The sequence below is a fragment of the Thermobia domestica genome, chromosome 8 (assembly GCF_964235325.1).
Source record: "Thermobia domestica chromosome 8, izTheDome1.hap1.1, whole genome shotgun sequence".
Lineage (NCBI taxonomy): Eukaryota > Metazoa > Arthropoda > Insecta > Zygentoma > Lepismatidae > Thermobia > Thermobia domestica.
Window position 1 is genome coordinate 145,746,708 of NC_137461.1, and position 21,050 is coordinate 145,767,757.

At 33.0% G+C, this 21,050-nt stretch overlaps 1 protein-coding gene across 2 annotated transcripts in view; it reads right to left on the bottom strand.

The window, feature by feature from the left end:
• Window positions 1–21,050, bottom strand: part of Ac3 (Adenylate cyclase 3) — a 976,504-nt gene that overhangs the window by 104,491 nt on the left and 850,963 nt on the right. The window contains exon 12 of one of the 2 annotated variants that reach the window (XM_081769108.1): window positions 5,456–5,527. The exons of the other annotated variant lie outside the window; for it this stretch is intronic. Coding sequence (XP_081625234.1) covers window positions 5,456–5,527 — 72 coding nt within the window. The remainder of the gene's footprint in view (window positions 1–5,455; window positions 5,528–21,050) is intronic. 2 annotated transcript variants of the gene reach the window in all.

Below are 21,050 nucleotides of genomic sequence, written 5' to 3' on the forward strand. Positions count from 1 at the left end.
CTTAAATTGAAAAAATGTCCAAAATTTAAGGGATTGACTATGGTATCCATCCCGGGGTGCATCAATGTACCTATGTCTTATGATAGAAAATGGACCCCTATACATGACCATATAATCATATTAGGTAATAGGACCTCATCCAAGTGAATAAATTAGGTCAAAAACGAAACACGTGGTTGTACTAAAATTTGGCAATTTCGTACCCATGAAAGGGAACTAGGTGGACCACCCAAATTTATCATAATACATGTTAGGATCCAGTACTATAATACCAAATGTTTAAATTGAGCAATTTCCAAAATAAAGAGGTGGGCCAAGGTACCCCTCCCAAATTTTTTTAAAGGGTGCACAAATGTACCTATGTCTTATGATAGGGAATAGACCCCTATACATAACCATATAAGGTAATAGGACCTCATCCAAGAATATAAATTGGGCCAAAGGAACAAACACGTGATACAACGTATTGCTTACGTTTATATTTTGGCAAATTTGTACCCCTAGAAGGGAACGAGGTGGACCACCCAAATTTATCATAATACATGTTAGGATCCAGTACTATAATACCAAATGTTTAAATTGAGCATTTTCTAAAATTTAAGGGGTGGGCCAAGGTACCCCTCCCGGGGTGCACCAATGTACCTATGTCTTATGATAGATAATGGACCCCTATACATGACCATATAACCATATAAGGTAATAGGACCTCATCAAAGGGGGATAAAATGTACCAAATACCAAACACGTGGTTGTACTAAAATTTTGGCAATTTTGTACCCCTAAAAGGGAACGAGGTGGACCACCCAAATTTATCATAATACATATTAGTGTCCTGTACTATAATACCAAATATATAAAATGAGCAATTTCCAAAAATTTAAGGGATGGGCCCAGGTACCCCTCCCAAATTTTTAAAGGAGTGCACAAATATACCCATATGTTATGAAAGGTAATGGACCCTGTATACGCCCATATAACTATATAGGATAAAATCGACCAAATACCAAACACGTGGTTGTACTAAAATTTTGGCAATTTTGTACCCCTAAAGGGCAACGAGGTGGACCACCCAAATTTATAGTGATCTATATTAGTGTCCTATACTATAATACCAAATGTTTAAATTGGGCAATTTCCAAAAATTAAAGGGGTGGGCCAAGGTACCCCTCCCGGGGTGCACCAATGTACCTATGTCTTATGATAGGTAATGGACCCCTATACATGACCATATAACTATATAGGATAATAACACCTCATCAAAGGGGATAAATTAGGTCAAAACCAAGCACGTGGTACTACGTATTGCTTACGTTTATATTTTGGCAATTTGGTACCCCTAAAAGGGAACGAGGTGGACCATCCAAATTTATCATAATACATATTAGGGTCCTATACTATAATACCAAATGTTTAAATTGGACAATTTCCAAAATTTAAGGGGTGGGCCAAGGTACCCCTCCCAAATTTTTAAAGGGGTGCATTAATGTACCCATGTCTTATGAAAGGGAATGGACCCCTGTATACGCCCATATAACTATATAGGGTAATAACACCTCATCCAAGGGGATAAATTAGGTCAAAAACCCCCGAAATTTGAATTTTTGGCAATTTTTTACCCATGAAAGGGAACGACATAGACACCCAATACTAATAGAGGTACATACTATGGTCCTAGGCTACCATACCAATTTTTAGATTTGGCAATTTCCAAAATTTAAGGGGGGTGGTCCTATGTACCCCTGCCAAAATTTAGGGGGTGGGCCATGGTACCCCTGCCAAAATTTAGAGGGGGTGGTCCTAGGTACCCCTAGGTCATTGACCCCGGCCAGGGACCATGGGTCCTGAGGCAGGGACCCAGGGGCCAAAAAGTGTCCTATAGTAACGCCATTACTACTGTATCGTATCAACAAACTGAATGTTAAACTAACATGCATATATATATATATATATATATATATATATATATATATATATATATATATATATATATATATATATATATATATAAGAAAATAAAGAAAGTAAAACAATCAGAATGTCAGACATCTATGAGGAACTCTCACATGTTACAGAAAAGAATAAAAAAATTAAAGAACACAAGAAAGAAGGTAAACTACATAAGATAGGTATTTATGAAGAAAGATGGAAAGATAATGGGAAATTAAGTGGCAAATGATGTAGGATGCTTTATTCTAGTAATCGTAATGGTATGCTAATAATTTTGGGTAAGCGTCTGAAAGAGAAGACAGTGAAAGTGGAATTCGTTGTTGAAAGGGTTATGATACTAAAAATTTAAGAAGAAGGTCTAGTACTGGTACAAAAGAAACTGAAGATCTAGAGAACAACATACTTAAAAAATAGAATATCATAGGCAGACATAAGAACACACATGTCATTGTAAATATTGTAATACTGTTATGGGGAAGAAACAGCATGGTAATATTGTACATAAATAAAATAGATCTAACTGTATGAAAAAATGTTGAATTAGTCCTTTTTTGTACACAAATAACTCATAATCGGAGAAGCTTGGTTCAACCAGCACACAAAGAGAAAGATACACGGAAATCTTCAATAAATGGCCATTAATATCAAATACATTACATTATGAAAAGAGAAAAAAATATCAAAATAGGTTAAAAAATGTTTTGCCTGTTCGGGATCTACATTTCGACCGACAATAAATCTTGTGCTGGCAGAAGTGGGTATCGAATTAAAAAATAGACCTAAAGAAAAATAGTTAATAAGAATATGAATACAGAAATAAAGAATTAATTAAACTATTTATATGATAATTTGAAGAAAAGTATTACAATGCTGAAAGGATAGATGCGAGCGCTAGTCAAAAATGGGAGTATAGTAATCTTCATATTTATATGGCTGCAGAAGAAGTAGTAGGGTTTGCAGACAGGAATGACTAAGAAATAAGATTCCATAGAAAGTAATATGTTGAAGAAAATGAAAGAAAGAAAGACGCCGGAAAATAATAATTCTGGGTAAGAGAAAGGGGTAAACTAAGTTACATATAATTATAGAACAAGTAGAACAACGCAAGAATTCTGAAAAATCAAATATGAGTACATATAAGAATTAAAAAGGGTAGCAAAATATGAGGGAATGCTAGTGGAACAAGGGAACATCCCGATGGCTGTGTAGAAAACAAGGATGAAAAGATAGTCTGAGAGGAAAGAAGATTAACAAAGATGGAAAGAACATATTGAAAATTGATAAAACTAGATATGTTGCATAATCTGATAAGTAAAAGAAAATAATTATAGGCGAATAAAGTTGACGATAATTCGGAACGAGTTTCAAAAGAAAGCAATATTCAATACACACTCTGGACAGATACTATACGAATTGGGTTTAATAATAATATGAAGGACACAGACAAGAAAGTTCCGATTTTGTAATGAAATGTATGAAACAGGAAAATGTCAAATTAATTTCTTGACACAATTAAGCATGAGCAAAGAAATTGCATCCAGAAAGGCGCGAGGGCTGTAAATCTATTAATATAATATTGCATGGAACTAAAAACGAATTTCGAATACTGAAGAGAAAGAAGGTTAAATGAAAATTTAAAAAAAAATGAGATTGAGGAGGAACAGTGTGGGTTCTGGAGGAGCAATGGGAATAATCAGTGAAAAGTTTATAGAAAGAGGTAAAGAAATGTATATAATGTTTATTGATCTAACATGTAAGAGGAATTTTTAACGACTATACTGGACATTTTGATAAATAATTCTAAAGAAGGTTAGGTTGGAATGGAAGAAACAGAAACTCGAAAGGAATCTATATATAACTCAAAAAACAAAACTTGGAACAGGGAGAAATGACAGAGAAGAATGGAATTGGTAGGAGACACGATGAGAGTGTTGCTTATCGCCAACGTCTAACACCTCTGTAAAAGAGATAACGAGAAAGTGTCTTTACAAGACAGAAGGTATTTTAGTATGAGTTAAAAGGATTAATTATATACTGTTCACAGATGAAATGGATCTTGTTACGGAATCTGAGTAAAACTTTAACATGATGTTAGAAAGTATGAGCAAAAGCTGCAAAGGAATGCAATTAAAAATACATGTTAAATAGACCAAAGTAGATAATCGGGAAGAAACTGTGTGCAAAAAAAAAAAAAAAAATATTAAATCAGGGGAAATGTAAAATAAGTTACTACTTTTTGACACCTGAGAAGTATTATTAGTGAAGGCGTAAATTGAGAACGTGACATTGAAACAAAGATAAAACTAGCAAAATTAATATTTGTGAAGAAAACAATATACTTGAAGGGTATTTGATTATATTTTGTGAGAAGTATAACTAGGAGAAACGCGAACGCTATACGAAACGACTAGAGATTTTCGAAATTTGGGTGTGGAAAGTAATGCTACACATTAGTCAACAGAAAACCCAATTAGATAGTGCTAGAAATAATAATGACGAAAACGACAATACTAAATACACTTAAGAAGAGTTTGTTGGGATATTATCGGACAAGAAACACTATTCTGAAAGAAAGGACACAGAAAGGGAGAAGTGGAGGAGAGACATTTCTACTCTACTCTACTCTGATAGTCTACCCATACGCTACTGTAATACTGTCCTACGTTATTCTACGCTACTCTAACGTACGCTACGCTGTTCTATTCTACCCTATTGAATTCTCATGTTCTACCCTACACTACTCTATTGGTGGTTACAATGACTTAGTACTAGAGCTTTCATCTCTGGTGAAAGTTGTTCCAGATTCGATTCCAGGTCATGAAAGTTCATGTTGGACGAGATCATTTTCAAGCGTTTTCTCATTCTCACCAATATTTTCATTTCACAAATTCTTCCATAATCGTTCACTTTCATTAATTACCAGTCTCACTTAAACTAATAGATATAATTGTCAAATCTTAAATTAAATATTTATATTACCTACTCTATTGTACCATTTTCTACGCTACTTAGTTTTCTCTACTATATTCTATTCTACTCGAATATAAATTACTCGTAGAAGCTACTCATACTCTATGCTACATTGATTATTCTTCGCTAACTTTATTTTCTCTCGTCTTGTACTACACTCCAATCTACTGTGCTGTATGTTATTCTACGCTTCTCTACAATATTCAAATCTAACATATGCTACGTGTAGGCGCTACCTTATTTTAAACTATACTAATCATCATAAAAATATACTCCTTTCTCCACTATCCTGCTCAACTCTTCGCTACTTTACTCAAGTATATCATACGTTTGTGTGTGCTATGCTAGCCAAATATATTCTACGATACAATACTATAAAAAAGTGTTATAAAAACGCTTTAGTTTTAGTAATTTATCCTGAAAAGCCTTTTCAATTCTTATTAATTGTTTCCATAGTGCTTGACTATTATTAACCTACACGCGTTCGAGTGCAGAAGTAAGCGCTGTTATATATCAGTACAACATAAAATTAACTCACAACATTTCGTCTTCCTTGCATTTCCAATGGTATGTATCCAACGGCAACTGAATCCGCAGAATGCACTCTTTGCTTTTAAAACAAAAATATCATTTCGATCATCATAAATTCAATTCTTATAAGCACCTCTAGTTCTCATTCACAACTAGTTCTTCAAGAATAATCTGATCCCATTAATACATTCTTAACCTTATTCAGGAGTTATATACATATAAAAAAAAACACCCTATGTAATTAGCTCAGTTAAAAATTTAAAAAGAATGAATGAAGCTAGAATATCATATCTAAATATGTATTACCATTTAACATTTTTAATTTCTGCAAAAATTAACGATATATTTCACTTTGTTGTACTACAAACTACTTACCACTTAAAACTTTCGTAACAAACTCTCGCCATAGATAAAGTATGCACTAAATTGTAAACAGTCAATATCGTGTCTATTTGTCGAATTTTGTTATTTAATGTGTCAAATAACCTTATAACTTATAGTTAAATTATCGTCATTCTTGCCAGGCATGACTAGATCACAAGTTTTAATGAAAATAAAATAAATAGTGCACTCATATCTGCTAAGAAAGCAGCACACCAGTTATATAAACTATTATTCATGATCGTAGAAGTTCGAACAAACAGAACATCAAACAGGTAAACATTTCACTAATAACTTGGAGAATGTACGTAAAACCCTTCATAGCGATGTAACAACTGTGAATGGCATTCTCGAAAGGTTGAATCGGCGAGTAAATAATAATCGAGATTGAATTGCTGAACTTGAAAGTGAGGTAAAAACACTTAAAGTAAGAATGGATTCCAGTGAAAAGTCAACAGAACAGAATATTCACTGTGAAGAAGTTATTGAAGAAGAAAGAAAATGTCTTTTTTCTTTCTTTCTTTAACACTTTTAATGGTAATATTAATTGCAGCCATCATAAATGATCCCTTTGTGCTATAAATGCAAAATGGTTTTATGTGTTATGATGGGTCTATGTGTATAATCGTTCTAGACTACAGTAATATGACGGTAAGAATCAACTTCCTTTAAATTGTCCATCTTAAATTGTTTTGATCTATAATTATTTTACTTTTAATCCCATGATAAAGTCTACTGCCATTTGCAGTAAAACATTATGAATTCAGTTCTTGAAGAATAAAGTTATATTATTTCTGTAAATTGTATTAAGTATTGGCAGTGAAAATTAGTGTCTTATCAATGACAAATTGAAATAATATTAAATTGTTAGTTAAACATATTTAGTCGTTAAGTAAAATGATTGTAATTTGTTTATAATGAGATATTTATAATGAGATATTATTTATAATTATTGTCTCACTTCTAACGCTATTCAATGTTGTATTGGTTGTTTCAACAGATTTATTTTGTTTTATGTTATTGTTTGTCCAAAAAATTATTAAATATCTATAAAAGTCTTGTAAATAAATCAGAAACAAATCATATAACACAAACATTCCCGATCACACAAATGCCATATTCTCTTAACAAAGAAACATTAGAACGTTGGCACGGTGGCTCAGTGGTAGAGCGTTGGTGCGTGGAATTCCTGATTCGATCCTTGGACAAGTAAGTTTGTGGTGGACAACATCGTGTGTGTGGATTTTCTCGAGGTACTCCTCTTTCCTCCCAGATAATCATTCTACCAAATCTTCCATCATCAATCACTTGCTTTAATCATCTGTCTCCCTTAACCTAAAAGGCATAATCCTGAAACGTCAAACTGAATAATTTGATTTCATTTCAAGAACATTAGAAACAACAAAACTTTACGGTGAGAGGAACTTAATTAAATGACAATCGAAACAAACGACGGTGTAAAGACAAACGTTCCATTTTCACTGCTATCCGATAATATTCTGATTCGAAAAGTGAACAGGAACGAATGGAACTTGAGCGAGTGAAAGGACAGAGAGAGAGAGAGAGAGAGAGAGAGAGAATCAGATGTTAAGATTCATGACATTCAGTCATTATCTTACTATATCTATTGACCTCCTCTTGCTCAACACGATTTAAGGGAATTAAATTATCATTGTATAATATGACGAATTCAGTCATCTTTCAGATAATTTTGAAACGACTTCGCTCAGGCAATCGAGATTCATATATGTATAATAGGAAATACGATTTACGTACCAACAGAAACCTTACTGACTTTGTAACACCGGCATATAATGAATTAAAATTGCTCCATGGCCATCAACCTAATTTCGATCATAACAAGTATTCTGTTCCAACAGTGTGTCAACTTCAGCCATTTACTATTAAGAAGTATAAAACAGAAAATAATATATCATTACAGACAAATTCAAATACATAAAGCATAATATGTTAACACGAAAGTTAGAAGACAAAATAGTTCCCCAGTATAGAACATGTCTATCCAGTGTCAATACCAAAAATAGTAGAAATCGTAGTCACTTTAGAAACTCTTACAAGATAACTGGTACAATAATGAACACTTACAATCGAAATCATGAGTTTAACAGAATTAACATCTCAGAGTCCCGGTAATAATGATAATCTATAAAGTATGTTCGAGTTACGAAGATCTGACGACATTAATCGAACAAATAAAGTGTTGGAAACAGTAATTGTGATTAAGTTATTAAGTGTTACGAGACGCTAGCATGTGCTTTAGAAAAGAAAGAGCTGCAGTGTTTGAATTCTGTGAAAACTCATTATGTTGTTTATTGCATTAAAACGTTCGATTCATAGTCAGGAGCATCCACTTTTCTGAGAGTAAAGTGAATTATTTTTGGGGTATTTCTGATTGAGGCACAAAGCGTTACGAGAAACTAATATTTAGGACCCAGCAAAGGTAATAATAATTGTTTCATTAGTCGTACAAACCAGAGTAAGAGTAGGATAACTAGCTATTATGGACCAAGAGATCACGGTCGGATGTATTGACAATATGCTTGCTCCACAAAGTAGTGACAAGTCAAGAACGTAAGTGAGTTAGAATGAGTGTTGAATTAACCATGAGTGTCCAATTCAGTGTAGGCCTTTCAATATTTCTCGAGCTATGAACTTGACTTAATCAATCTAAAATATATTTAAATATCGGTTATGATAATGAAAAGTAATCTTTGTGTGCTTGTATGTATTATCCTCGGTAATTCTGCCAGGTATTTAAAATGAACCTCGTGCAAAGAAAGACAACATAATTTTATAATAATTCGTGAATATAACTCTTACTTAGCCGTTTAATCTGGTGTTCAATTCCGGCTTTATTATGATCTTTGTGATTTCATTAGAATCATGTAGAATTATATTAATCTTGATAATTTAAAAGTTACTATTATCTTTTATATCGTTGAAGTCTGAATGAATATGCTTTTATAACATATTGTAAGAGTAATTTTAATATTGGCTCCAACATTATTATTAAGTTAATTTCATATCTTGTGACATCAACCATATCTAACACATATGCAATGTAGGCTGTTGATTGTAAATAATATGAAATTATAAATTTAAGAATAATTATCTTGCTTTATTATAATATGTAATTGAAACGTCGAATACTTGAATTCTATTATTACTCTAATGTTGCTGACATATTGAAATATTGGGGCTCAATATATCATCAAAAACTAACACCTCCTTACATAAACAATAATAGGGAATGTCTTGTAAAATATATGAGTATGTTAGTATGTTTGGAAAAATAACATCTGAAGTGGAACTACTATTCAAAATAAAAATTACAAAAAGTATTTAAAGATAACAAAAAAGAAACAGTACGTAGAACTGATGGTGAAATACGTTCACATAAATAATACCGAATAGGGGTCTGATGGAAACTATTACTGTCTAATTATCTTCTTCTTTTTAAAAGTACTTCAAAACATAGTATTATTTAGATTAACATGGTTTCTGGAGCATAGAGGCTATTTTCTCAAGACATAACAGGTTTCAGGAAAATTTATCTACTGCAGACTTTTTAGAAAATAATAATGAGAATTTAGAATCCTTTTCAAAACAAGCAACACTTGTTACTAATAAGTATGGCCCGGATTTGTATGTAAAAACTTTTTTTGGAACACGTACAAGCCCAAAACAAAGTTTATTATCCCAATGAAGTATCTGTAAGTGCAATATCACAAATCTTATTTGACTTAAAAATACATATTTTCTAAAAAAAGTTATGTAAATAGATATTTTAGACATGTTTGTAATACATACATATTTTAAATTATTTTCCGTTATTTTATTCTAAAATTCACAACGAATTGTTTCTTCTTTCTCTCGTGTAACGATTTCATAAATAAATAGGAAAAAAAGAAGAAAAGTCAGACTACGTTACACTCGAAAGAGATTAACATCGGGGAAATTATAAGCTACATAAATCTATGCATCGCATTTACAAGGAATTTCCCACCCGCAGAAACAGCGTCGTCATAAATTCTAAAGCAGCAATTTGTACTTTGAAGCCAAAACTGAGGAGAGAACGAGTGACCGTAGATGAAAGGGAGGTAGTTGTAGACATAGTATTATATTTTATACTTTTAAAGAGGGAGTAGGGTTTCGTTGCAGTGTGTTATCATTGCCTGTTGTGGTGATACTAGAGCTTCCAGTCCGGCTTCAAAATCCCACTCTAATTGTCGCTCTTAACCAAAAGCTTGTTGGTGCCAAACGTCTTTCCTTAGTACAATTATCACGTTTCAGTCTAGACATTTGACGCCAGTGCCTTATATACAGAACCAAGTTGTGGGACTTTTGTAGAGTCATTGTCGTACAGTGATGAAGTTCATATTTTTGGATCTGTGAATTAACGACCAAAGTGAAATTGAGTATGCGTGAACGTTTAGAAAAGTACGTACTAGAATTTAAAAACATTTTTACCACCGACGGTAAAATATTTTGTCAACCGTACTCGAAACGTATAATTGCAGATGAACGTTCCCAGGTACTGCATCACTTGTCAGGTAGTAAACATATCGCTGCTGCGTTACGTGTTTCATCGCAACAAACTCGCATCGGAAAACCTATTGAACCCTCATCTTCCAGCGTCGGAACAAATATAACACAGTACTATTTAGATTTATGTAAAGCGTTCGTTTCTTCTGGCATACTTCTGTATAAGGTAAACAATCCCGAACTCCAAAATTTTCAATCAAATATACGAATGTAAGTCCTCCAGATGAGTCAACGCTTCGGAAGAACTATCTACCTAAGCGCTATAAAGAAACATTATCACAAATTAGGTCCGTATGTGAAAACGAAATAAAAATTGGGTGAGCATTGATGAAACTAGTGATTCTGTTAGTGTTAGAAAAGTGGGAAATGTTAGAGTAGGTGTACTGAAAAATGAAGTAATAATTTCCAAACACCATTTCTTGCTAGTCTCTAAAGAACTTTCAGTGACGAATCACGTGACAATTGTCAGGTTGTTCAATTAATCTTTGCACATTTTGTGGCCGAATAGTGTGAAATGACCATGTTTTGTGTTTTCTGACTGATGGTGCTCCTTATACGAGGAAAGCTGGTGAAACTCTCTATCCTACCCTAATATGATTCACGTGACATATGTCGTACACGTCCTATATCGGGTGTGTGAAAAAATCCGAATCCTTTATCCTAAAGTGGACAAGTTAGTGTTAAATGGAAAAAAATCGTAAAATCGACAATGAACTTTTCAAAGAAAAAATTCCAATCTTTCACTTCTTCGAACGTGGTGTAGTAGCAGTACTATATTATGCGGAGAATTTTGAAGCATTTGTATCTGTAGTAACTGAACTAAACACAGACGACTTCATCCATTGAAATTGTTCAAAATTTAGTAAGAGACAGTGGCTTGAAATGTGACTTGGCTCTCATATCTGACAATGTCGGTTTCTTGGCTCACTCTATAAAGAAACTACAAACTATGGGAGGTAGATTGAGTATTTCGGTTAAAGAAGTACAGTGCGTTGAAAGAAAGCTGAATGTTCTTTCTGCTTCGAAAGCTGAATGTTCTTTCTGCTTCGAAAGCTGAAGTCGTAACAAAATAAAATAAGGATTTGTTTGAGAAAAACATTGGCTATAAAAGAATATGTAAAGTACCTGAAGTATTGGAAGGCTAATACATAAATGAAGTTAATGCTGTGCCCCTTTGCAAATAAGGGAGTTGATGGTGTGATATTCGTGATATGCCTCTTTTCAAATACGGAGGCTAACATCGCGTGATGTAGAACGTTCCTTTTCTCAAGATAAGGCATTATTCCGTGACAATAGACAGGCCTTTACATTGGGCATTTTGGAAAAGACGTTAGCTGTTCACTGCAATACCCATGGAATTTCGACATCTGATGAATAGGAGCTATTGGTGAGTACCGGTATTTATGTTTCTTATGTTAGGCGTTTTCCCATACTTTTCCTTGTTAGTTTTTGTTAATTTTGTTTTAATTTTTAGCACACAAAAAATAAATATTTACAGTTTTTTAGCACATAAATATCCGGGCCTACTAATAAATATAGATTTCTCAAGTGGTATTACAATTCTGTTAGAGAAATTAATTCGGTTCATTATGGATTAGGAATTAGATTTCTGGGATTTCAGCATCTATGGCCATGTTAATTCGTCAGGTATGAGGAATGACATCACCCGGCGATCACAATATCTGGGGAATTGGGGAGGAAGAAAGGAATGGGGATGGATGGAAGTGGTCTCGAACTATTATGCTACGTACCAACATCGTATTTGCTTGATGTGAATGAGGAAAACCTCTCAGAATGGCTGGCCTGTAAAATGTTGTACATTTTTTCGACTAAGTGTCTCCATCGGGAATGAACCTGAGACCGTTCGCAACATATAATTCAGCTCACCCATAAAATCATTAAATGAATGCGGAAAATTATTAAAATAATTCATTATAGTTTAATTAATAGAAATAAATAAATACAGGAAGGAACCTCGCCTTCAAACTCTAGAGAAGTTAGACAAGATAAATTAAATTCCACACTATTTTAATATCTTCCTGTTTGAACTAAGAAGGAAATTAATTATACAAATCTATATTTGTTGACAACTTCAGAATTATTTACTAAAATAAATACAAGTAATGTGACAAGAGAAAAAAATTAAAATAGTGTTAGAAAGAATAACACAAATGACTTATCTTTCAAATTAAACTAAAATATGAATCATAAACTTTCCAAGTGGAGGTTATAATCTTGAAAGAAACATATAAATTTTTAATAATGAAATAAAACAATCAAAAACAATAACATACTTAGACCTAAACCAATATTCAAAATTAAATTTTAAAAAATTTACAGTACTTAAAATATAATTTATAAAATTTCATAAAAGAATACTAGGATTATATCCAAAAATTGGAGATGAATTTGACTGTCTTATACAAAAGTATACAAAAATGTGTTGAAGCAACATTTTTACACAGTGCTATATTTATAACTCTCCACCAAAAATATAAACAGATGTACATAAATATGCAATACAACGTTTTACACTTAATCTTCTTACAATGATATTTCTGCTGAAAGATACTCTACTAGAAGAAAAAATAAGAATACTACTAAATATTGAAATCACAATATCAACTCATAAATGTATTTTATCAAGATCAGCAATAGTAGAACAAGCTATACTAGTATCTTGCAAAATAAATAAATAAATAAATAGAAACGAAAAAAAAACTAGATCACAATAACTTACTTTGGTCTTACAAAACATGCGCAACACTTCAGAATTTCAATAGTAAGGTAACGAAGTTTCCACTTTCATTATTCATCATATTCCATATTAATAAACACCAAGATCAAATCAGAAATAAAGACAGTTTTATTTTTCACTGGGTAGAAATATTTTTATTTGCCGTCGTCATAAAAAGAACTGCTTCGCAAATTGGATAGCATATAATGTTGTTCATTGCCCATTGCATGTTTGTAATAGTATTCCTGAATATAGGATATTGTGTTCCTGAATATTCTATTCCTGAATATTCTATTCTTGAATAACGTACTTCTAACATTCTAAAATAAAAATCTGAAAAAGTCTTGATTCTTGAATGTCACTTTAATGTCCGTTAATAGAGAGTTGTGCAATCCTCAGCTATAGTCAAAATGATGTTGATGCAATGGAATAGTATGATGTTATAAATAATCACTAAATCCATATTAAGGGACACGAAGTAGCCAATAAGTAAACCTTAAAATATTGTATATCCAAGATACTAACAAAAAGGACAATTAAACTTCTGTGTAAATTTGGTGGGAAAGAATTCTTTAAAAATCACTAAAAATAAAACAAAATACAATATTAATCGGAAATAAAATTTCAATAAAAGTACAGTATGAAAGCTTAGGATGGTAATTCTGTGCCAGTGCGAAGAAAACTAAATTTTCATTTAAATAAATATAATTTAAAGGGCATTACAAGCTTGGTTAGACAATATCTCAATATTATTTTTTTACAGTGCCCTGTCATTAGGAATGAACCAAGAGAAGCGCATAAAGTAAGCGTATTAACCACAACTCCAAAAAATTTAAAAACTTATTTCTCAGAGTGACATCATTATATGCTCCCATAATATTGTACTTCTCAGATACAATAAATAAGAGTTCATATGCTATTACTAACAACTTACAAATGGTATTAATTTGATATATCTATCTTTTCATATTTCTTATCAAAAGTCCTGATTTTATAGTGTAGAGATGGTCTTGAACGAGATGGAAGGAAGAACATAGGTTGAAAATATTTGAGAACAAGATCCTGGGACGAATATTCGAACTCAAGAGAAACGGGAATGGGAAATGGCGGAAACTTCATAACGAGGATCTTGTAACGCCCCTATATAAACGATTCTACAATTGTATCATTAGTACAAGTTACTACTTACCTCTTGTAATCCTTTTGTATTTGGCAACCCTGCCGAAACATCATGTTCGCGGGTTCGCGCAAGGGATTCTGGGTACTCGAAGCTGAACAAGAAGACGCAATGGTAACATTAACTTTTGTGTGTTAACAAAAACTAAGTCAAATCTCTATTTACATTGGCCATCGTCATATTTAAAAGTGTGTTTGATCTACTTCATACTCTAGTGAACTGCTTCACATGTTTTTCATATGTGCCACTAATCTGCATAGTATAAAATTCTGAATGGAGTTGGGTAATACTTATTCGCCCTAGCTACCACGTGAGCCATCTTTGTGTGGGTGCACGTTTTTAGGTTGGACTGCATCCTGTCACATCATCATATTCTGATATCTAATGTGAACCATTCTCAAAGCGGCTTGGTCATCATGTTGTTAGTGGCCTGTATTTTTAACTTGCAGTTTGAACTAATATACTTAATGTCCAACTAAATTCTTAGCAGCGGGGCCCCCAACTCATTCGCAATGTCCGTGAAGCGAGGCGAAAGAAAGCACTCTACTCATCTGTACTATTCAGTGATATCCGTGCCTTTATGTAATATGGAAGCATCAAGAGTTTATAGTAACTTCGCCTGTAATAATATAACACTCTGGGAGTGGAATCCAGAACATCGTTATTATTGTGAGTTATTTGAGTGGCAAGTATGGCTACAGGGTTATCATTTGTTCATACTAATCTTGCTCATGCTGTTTAGCCACTTAATCGCACGTAACCTCGTAATCTATGTGATCCATCACTTTTGGGTGGCTATTCAAGAAGTTAAGAACCTATCATCGCTTCAAGTGGTTAAAGTGGAACTTTGTGCATAGGCTCACACATGAAGTGTTAATCAATAAGAGTTGATATATATATATATATGTTTTCATTAATCCACTATCTGTGATCTCCACAAAGTGTTCAGTTCCTGTTTTTTTGATATGATGTTATAATCTTACTACCTATCAGTTAGACTGCAGTTTATAATCATAAATAAGCATATTATCATCGTTTTCCAAGCTGTCCAGTGAACGTTATGGATTGGGTGCACACCAGCTCCCACCTGCCCAGACCGGGTTGTGTAAAAATGAAGATATCTCCTTGTGTTTAATCTTCTAGGCCATATAATTCAGAGGAACCTCTCCACAACAGTGATCATTTATTTTGTCCAAGTTTTGTGCATCGTGTGTGCTTTAAGCAGCAGTTAGTGTGTATATCATTTATTTTCCTGTAGGAATGTGTTCCGTTAATAGTGAAAGTGCATTTGTGAAAGGTATAATAATTTCTGCTTGTTTAATACCTGTCAAAGGGGTAAGTACCCTGTGCTATGAGTGCCCGCCTTCGTAGCAGGCTAACCATAATTCTGCTTTGTACAGAATTATCTTTACTATTCCTGATTCATGGAATCGCGTTTACATAGCACCCTTATGTGGATTTGCTGATGCACGTCTTAAGAATGTATTTTCTACAAATGTCTATTAGCACTCATCAATGTTGAAGTACGTCATAGGAATACCACTAGCTACATGAATGTCTAGTTAACCGATGTTCATTGAGTTTATCACTGTCTGAAACATGAATACGTTTTTCCGTATTTAAGAGGCACTTGGCCATCTAGCACAAGTTGATCAGGAATGTTGTCCTTTTGGTTTGCTATGTTAAGGTCACCGTGGAATTAACTTTTGTCAGTTCATATTGATCACTTTATGGTCTTTCCCTTTTAATTTCTGTCCGAGTGTGCCACTACATGACGATTACATGGTTTTTTTGTTAATCAGATCATTATGTCTACATAATTATGACGTTCATTTGTACCTAGCATCTTGATCGAGGCTTGGTTTTTAGCAACTCGTTGTCCGGTCTATTTATAATGTTTCATAACTACATCTGTCTAATTTGTCCATCCTTAGCCCACTTTTATGTCCTCATTCAGTTAGGACAAGTCATTTGTTTTATGTTTATATGCGAAGTAATGAAACTCTATCTAGCATGATGTTTCTTTGGGGTTCATTATCGGTATGGTAGTTACTCATAAGTATGTCATGTTGCATTTTTAAGTATTACATAATTGGTGTAAACCCGACTAGTCGTGGTAAGTAAATCTATATCTTGCTCGAGCCATTGGTCCTATTATCTGTTAAGGTCATAATAAATCACTCATTATGCCATTTTAATATATATATATATATATATATATATATATATATATATATATATATATATATATATATATATATATATATATATATATATATTCAATATTTTTGATGTGTGTGTGTTTAATCACGTATTATTATTTTCAACTCAAGTGTAGTCATATTGTGGGTGTAAGTTTATTCAGTTATGTACCTGAATAAGTTACGAAGTATAACATTGCAGAGGGTTCTCAGAAATCAGTCGCAATCTTAATCTCAATATAATTTTGTTGTCATATTTAGCAAGATCGACTACTCTTAAATTGTGAAAATTCTTTCAGTTAAATAAATGTTGCAACACCCTATCATAAGTGTTATATTTGTGAGATCAACACTACTGTCTCTTCTTTCAGCTTCTGCATTCTCATGAGAGACGCATAGGTAAGGAAATCACAGCACAAGGGAAGGACTGTTTTCTGTGCACTCGTAGAGTGTGCAGGGGGCAGTCTCGCACATGTTGGATTCGTTTGCCGTTGTACTAAAGTTTTTTTTCTTGTTTTGTTTTTATAGCATTACTTTAGCGCAGTTTATTCCTGTGTTAGCATCTTGCTTTATTCTTCTCCTGTGTTACAAGTTGATCACAGGTGGCGACTCCTACCATATACTTATCATCTCAGTGCTCCGGTACTGAGCAATCAAACTTAGCTGTAGCCTGCCAGGGATTGGGCCCTCTGGGGCGCTACAATCTACATAATTTATACGGTTTACCCATCATTGTTAGGGTCATCAAATCTAGGAGGCTCAGGTAGGCAGGTCATGTAGCCAGGAAGGAAGAAAGTAGGAACGCTTTCAAAATCTTAATTGGAAGGCCAACTGGGAAATGACCATTACGAAGACCTAGGCGCAGGTGGGAGGACAATATTAAGATGGATCTCGCAGAAATACAAAGTAGAAAATGGATCCAATTGGCTACGGATAGAAATCAGTGGAGGGCTTTTGTGAACGCGGCATTGAACCTCCGGTTTCCATAGACCATAGAGTTAGTTCGTTAGTTAATTAGAGATGGTATTGAGGATCTACTCTTGAATAATCCTCATACACACGAAATAGCAACATAATATTAATTTAAAATTAATCGGTTAAATATTTATACATTTACATTATGTTACTAAACAACGTTTATTCTTTATTAAGAAAGCAAAGAAAAGAAGTTGCCAATTTCGCTATTCGTATCCATGCTCGCAATTTATCCTCGCAACCACCATTCCAACACTTTATCAATTGTACTATTAAATCAGTTTGTTATCCGTTCAGTTTTATAGGGAGATAGTGTATCAGTCTCGTTACTCGAAGGTCTCATTGTTTCTCTAATGAAGGAACTTTTATGAAGATAATACATGTAGAAATTTAAATTAGATTGTTGTCTCATATGCAGATATGCAGCTATAGTGGTGGTACAACTCGTATAAAATTCACCAATTTGGAGGTTGTTTACGTATGTACGTAATATGAACGGAAAGTCATTTATTGTATAAGCAGGTTGGTTACCTCCGAAATTTTTGTTTGTATTGTTCTTCACTGAAGGGTATTCAAAATTGAATTACTTAGTGCTTTCCAAACAAAGAAACTTTTGAAGATACAATTCCTTTGATTGTACAAAAACAAATATATCTGTAACGGAAAATGAATCTTCTTTACGATGCTTTGGTTCACATAATCTCTCATTCACAATCGCAAACACGATTCTTTAGTTGATTGCACATTTTAATACTTCTGTCGGCGGGAATGTAGAAAAAGCTAAAAGTGAACAAAACATCTTGTCAAATGAAGAAAAGGATTGTGGACAGTGAGAATGTTAGAATAGCATGCTGCTTCTTTTATTCTTAACTGTTTTCTTCAGTTTTCTACGTATGTTTGCCTTTGTGTGTGTGTGTATGGACTTCATAACGTTGATGTCTTTTCAAAGCCTCACGTACATTCACATACATCTCTTGCATCGTCACATGCCTTACTTTAACATCCTTGGTAGCAAAAACTCTATTCGTTTGGAAAGCGTCCCATTTTCTCCTGGGACAAGAAGAATGGTCGCACATTTCACACTTCGCTGACAGCGACAACAATCCGATTCGCTTTTTGCTATCTCGGCTATCCACACGCGTTCCTGAAACAACTAACACATCTACAAATGCCATATAACCTATATAAGCACCGGAAAAAAAGCCAAAGCAACATTTGAAAAACCTTTTAATGAATACACTCTAGTCAGTTCGACACACAAACGAGAAAACTGAAATTGATATTATACTTGCTTGATGCGTCTCTATGTCATGATTTTGAATTTTAAGTAAATTAATTTTTAATTAGTTTCTATCTAAAGCTGTTTTAATTCTTCCAGGTGCAAAAGGCCCTAGTTCGATTTTCAAATAAACTATAGCCTACGTGGTTGAAATCCCAAGTGAAACTGTAACTCTACGTGTCAAGCGTTTTAGTACTGAAAAGAAAAGTTTAACTTTAAACAAGCACACAAACACAAAAATAATTCTGCCAAAACTGAAGTTTGGTAATGTTTTTTATGAGTATTGGCTTTAGGTACTTTTGAGTGTGTAGTAAAGTCGAGAAAAAGCTGTAGTAAAACAACAAAGAATTGAAAAACTTTTGTAACAACTTAAAAATACATGGCAGAACTTAGCTATAGTATAAAAGCGAATTACTGCAGCTTGAAAGTGTTATTTTCTTTAGTTTTGAAAAAAATAAGTTTATAGCATTTTTATTGAATACCAACACATACACAACAGCACCAGATTCTTTTGACAGAATAGTCTGTCTAGGTTGCAGATGAGATAGATGTTTATTCACATGGAAAGTGAATTAATAGAGAACTTCTAATTAAGTGCGTTAATTGGATTCGGAGATAACTGGAGAAGTGAATTATGTAACTGGTTCTTATAGTTAAAGATGAAGATTCAAGAACGGCAAAAGATTCAGAAAATAATTACAGAAAATTCACCGATTCCATAGTTAAGATGACTTACAGGAATTAGAATAACATAGTTTGACAATGAAAAGCTATACTAATTCTCTAACTACTAAAATAAGATTTCACATGAAGCAACGATTTAATTACAAGCTGCTATGTGTGCACAAACATAATTAATTTTGATCTATATAAATTCGTAAATCATTTCGATGAGTAGAGATTTTATGGAAAGTCAAAGTATGTCTTTTTTGTAATAGCTCTTCAGATACGCTCTCAGAAATTTAATAAATAAAAATACACTAATAATTAACAGTTACTCTTCTGTTTTACTTTAATTACGAATTATATGTTGAATGTATTATTACGAATACTGAGAAAAATGCCTAAAGTATAATTACTTAATAAATTAAATAGTGTATCCTTTCATGATGCTTATGATACAGCTACTAGAAATCAGGTTAATAAATATTATCAGAACAAATCGATTGTCTTCTTTGAATTATGTGTTCAGCTCAGCATGAAAAAAACTTGATTGCGCGAGAAGAAAACTGAAGCATTCTAACAAGAAGAATAAGTCTACATGTTTTATGAAGTAACAACATGTATTAACTTTCTGAAAATATGAAATAATATATCTGAATACCGATTATAGAATGACATTGTACGTACAATGTTTCAAGTCTTTCATGCAAATTGCATGATAAGATATATTCCCTGAGAGAAAAATAAAATATTTCAGAAGTGAAGAAGGTTCTGTGTATCTGCTTTGAATGTAGCTCTGAATAAGTAATTTGCTGAGATAAGAAAATTATTTTATTTCTAATATTTATGGACAATTTTTTAAAAAACAAATGTTGAAATTTTAATTTGGAATATTAAGTTGTAAGTTCACAATTATGATGATATGACTATATACGGTAAGTGATTATTATATATATTAAACGTTATTTGAAAATATAGGAAAGTGCTAGCTCGTTTATATAGTTTTTTAAAAAAGCTAAATATTACAATTTCCGCTTAATTTGTAAATGCGTCAATCAAATTAATTACAAATAGTACCTAAAGTGATATTAATGGTGAATAACATTATTATGCAAACAAAGTAAAAAGCTAGCATAGGCCAATAATGCAAGGAGAGATAAGAGTGCGACTAACATGCAATGGTAGTTGTTGTTTGTTGAAATTGAGTATCCCTTTAACTCCAAAGATATTAGAACCACAGTTTAAGGTAGGATCCAAACTATCATAATGCTTTCAATTAAATTTCAATGCTTCCCAACCTAAAGTCGAACACAGGATCTCTTGCACCAAATGCGCGCTCTTTTACTATTAGACCAGTGGAGAAGGCTTACAATGTGAGAGTTGGTGTCAATAATGAATCATTAACGCAAAAATTTATTGAAGCGTATTTAAAAGAAAATATAGCTTATTAATTCTACAAACGGCTTATCTGCTACTTACTATTTGTACTTACAAGTGTTTACACTTTAGAACTCGGAGTTGCAATGAAGAAGAATCTCTGTTGAATGTTATATATATATTAGGGTGGATCGAAAAAAACTTTTTTTTAGTTTCCGAGTTGCTATACCGCGGAAAAGTTGTGGT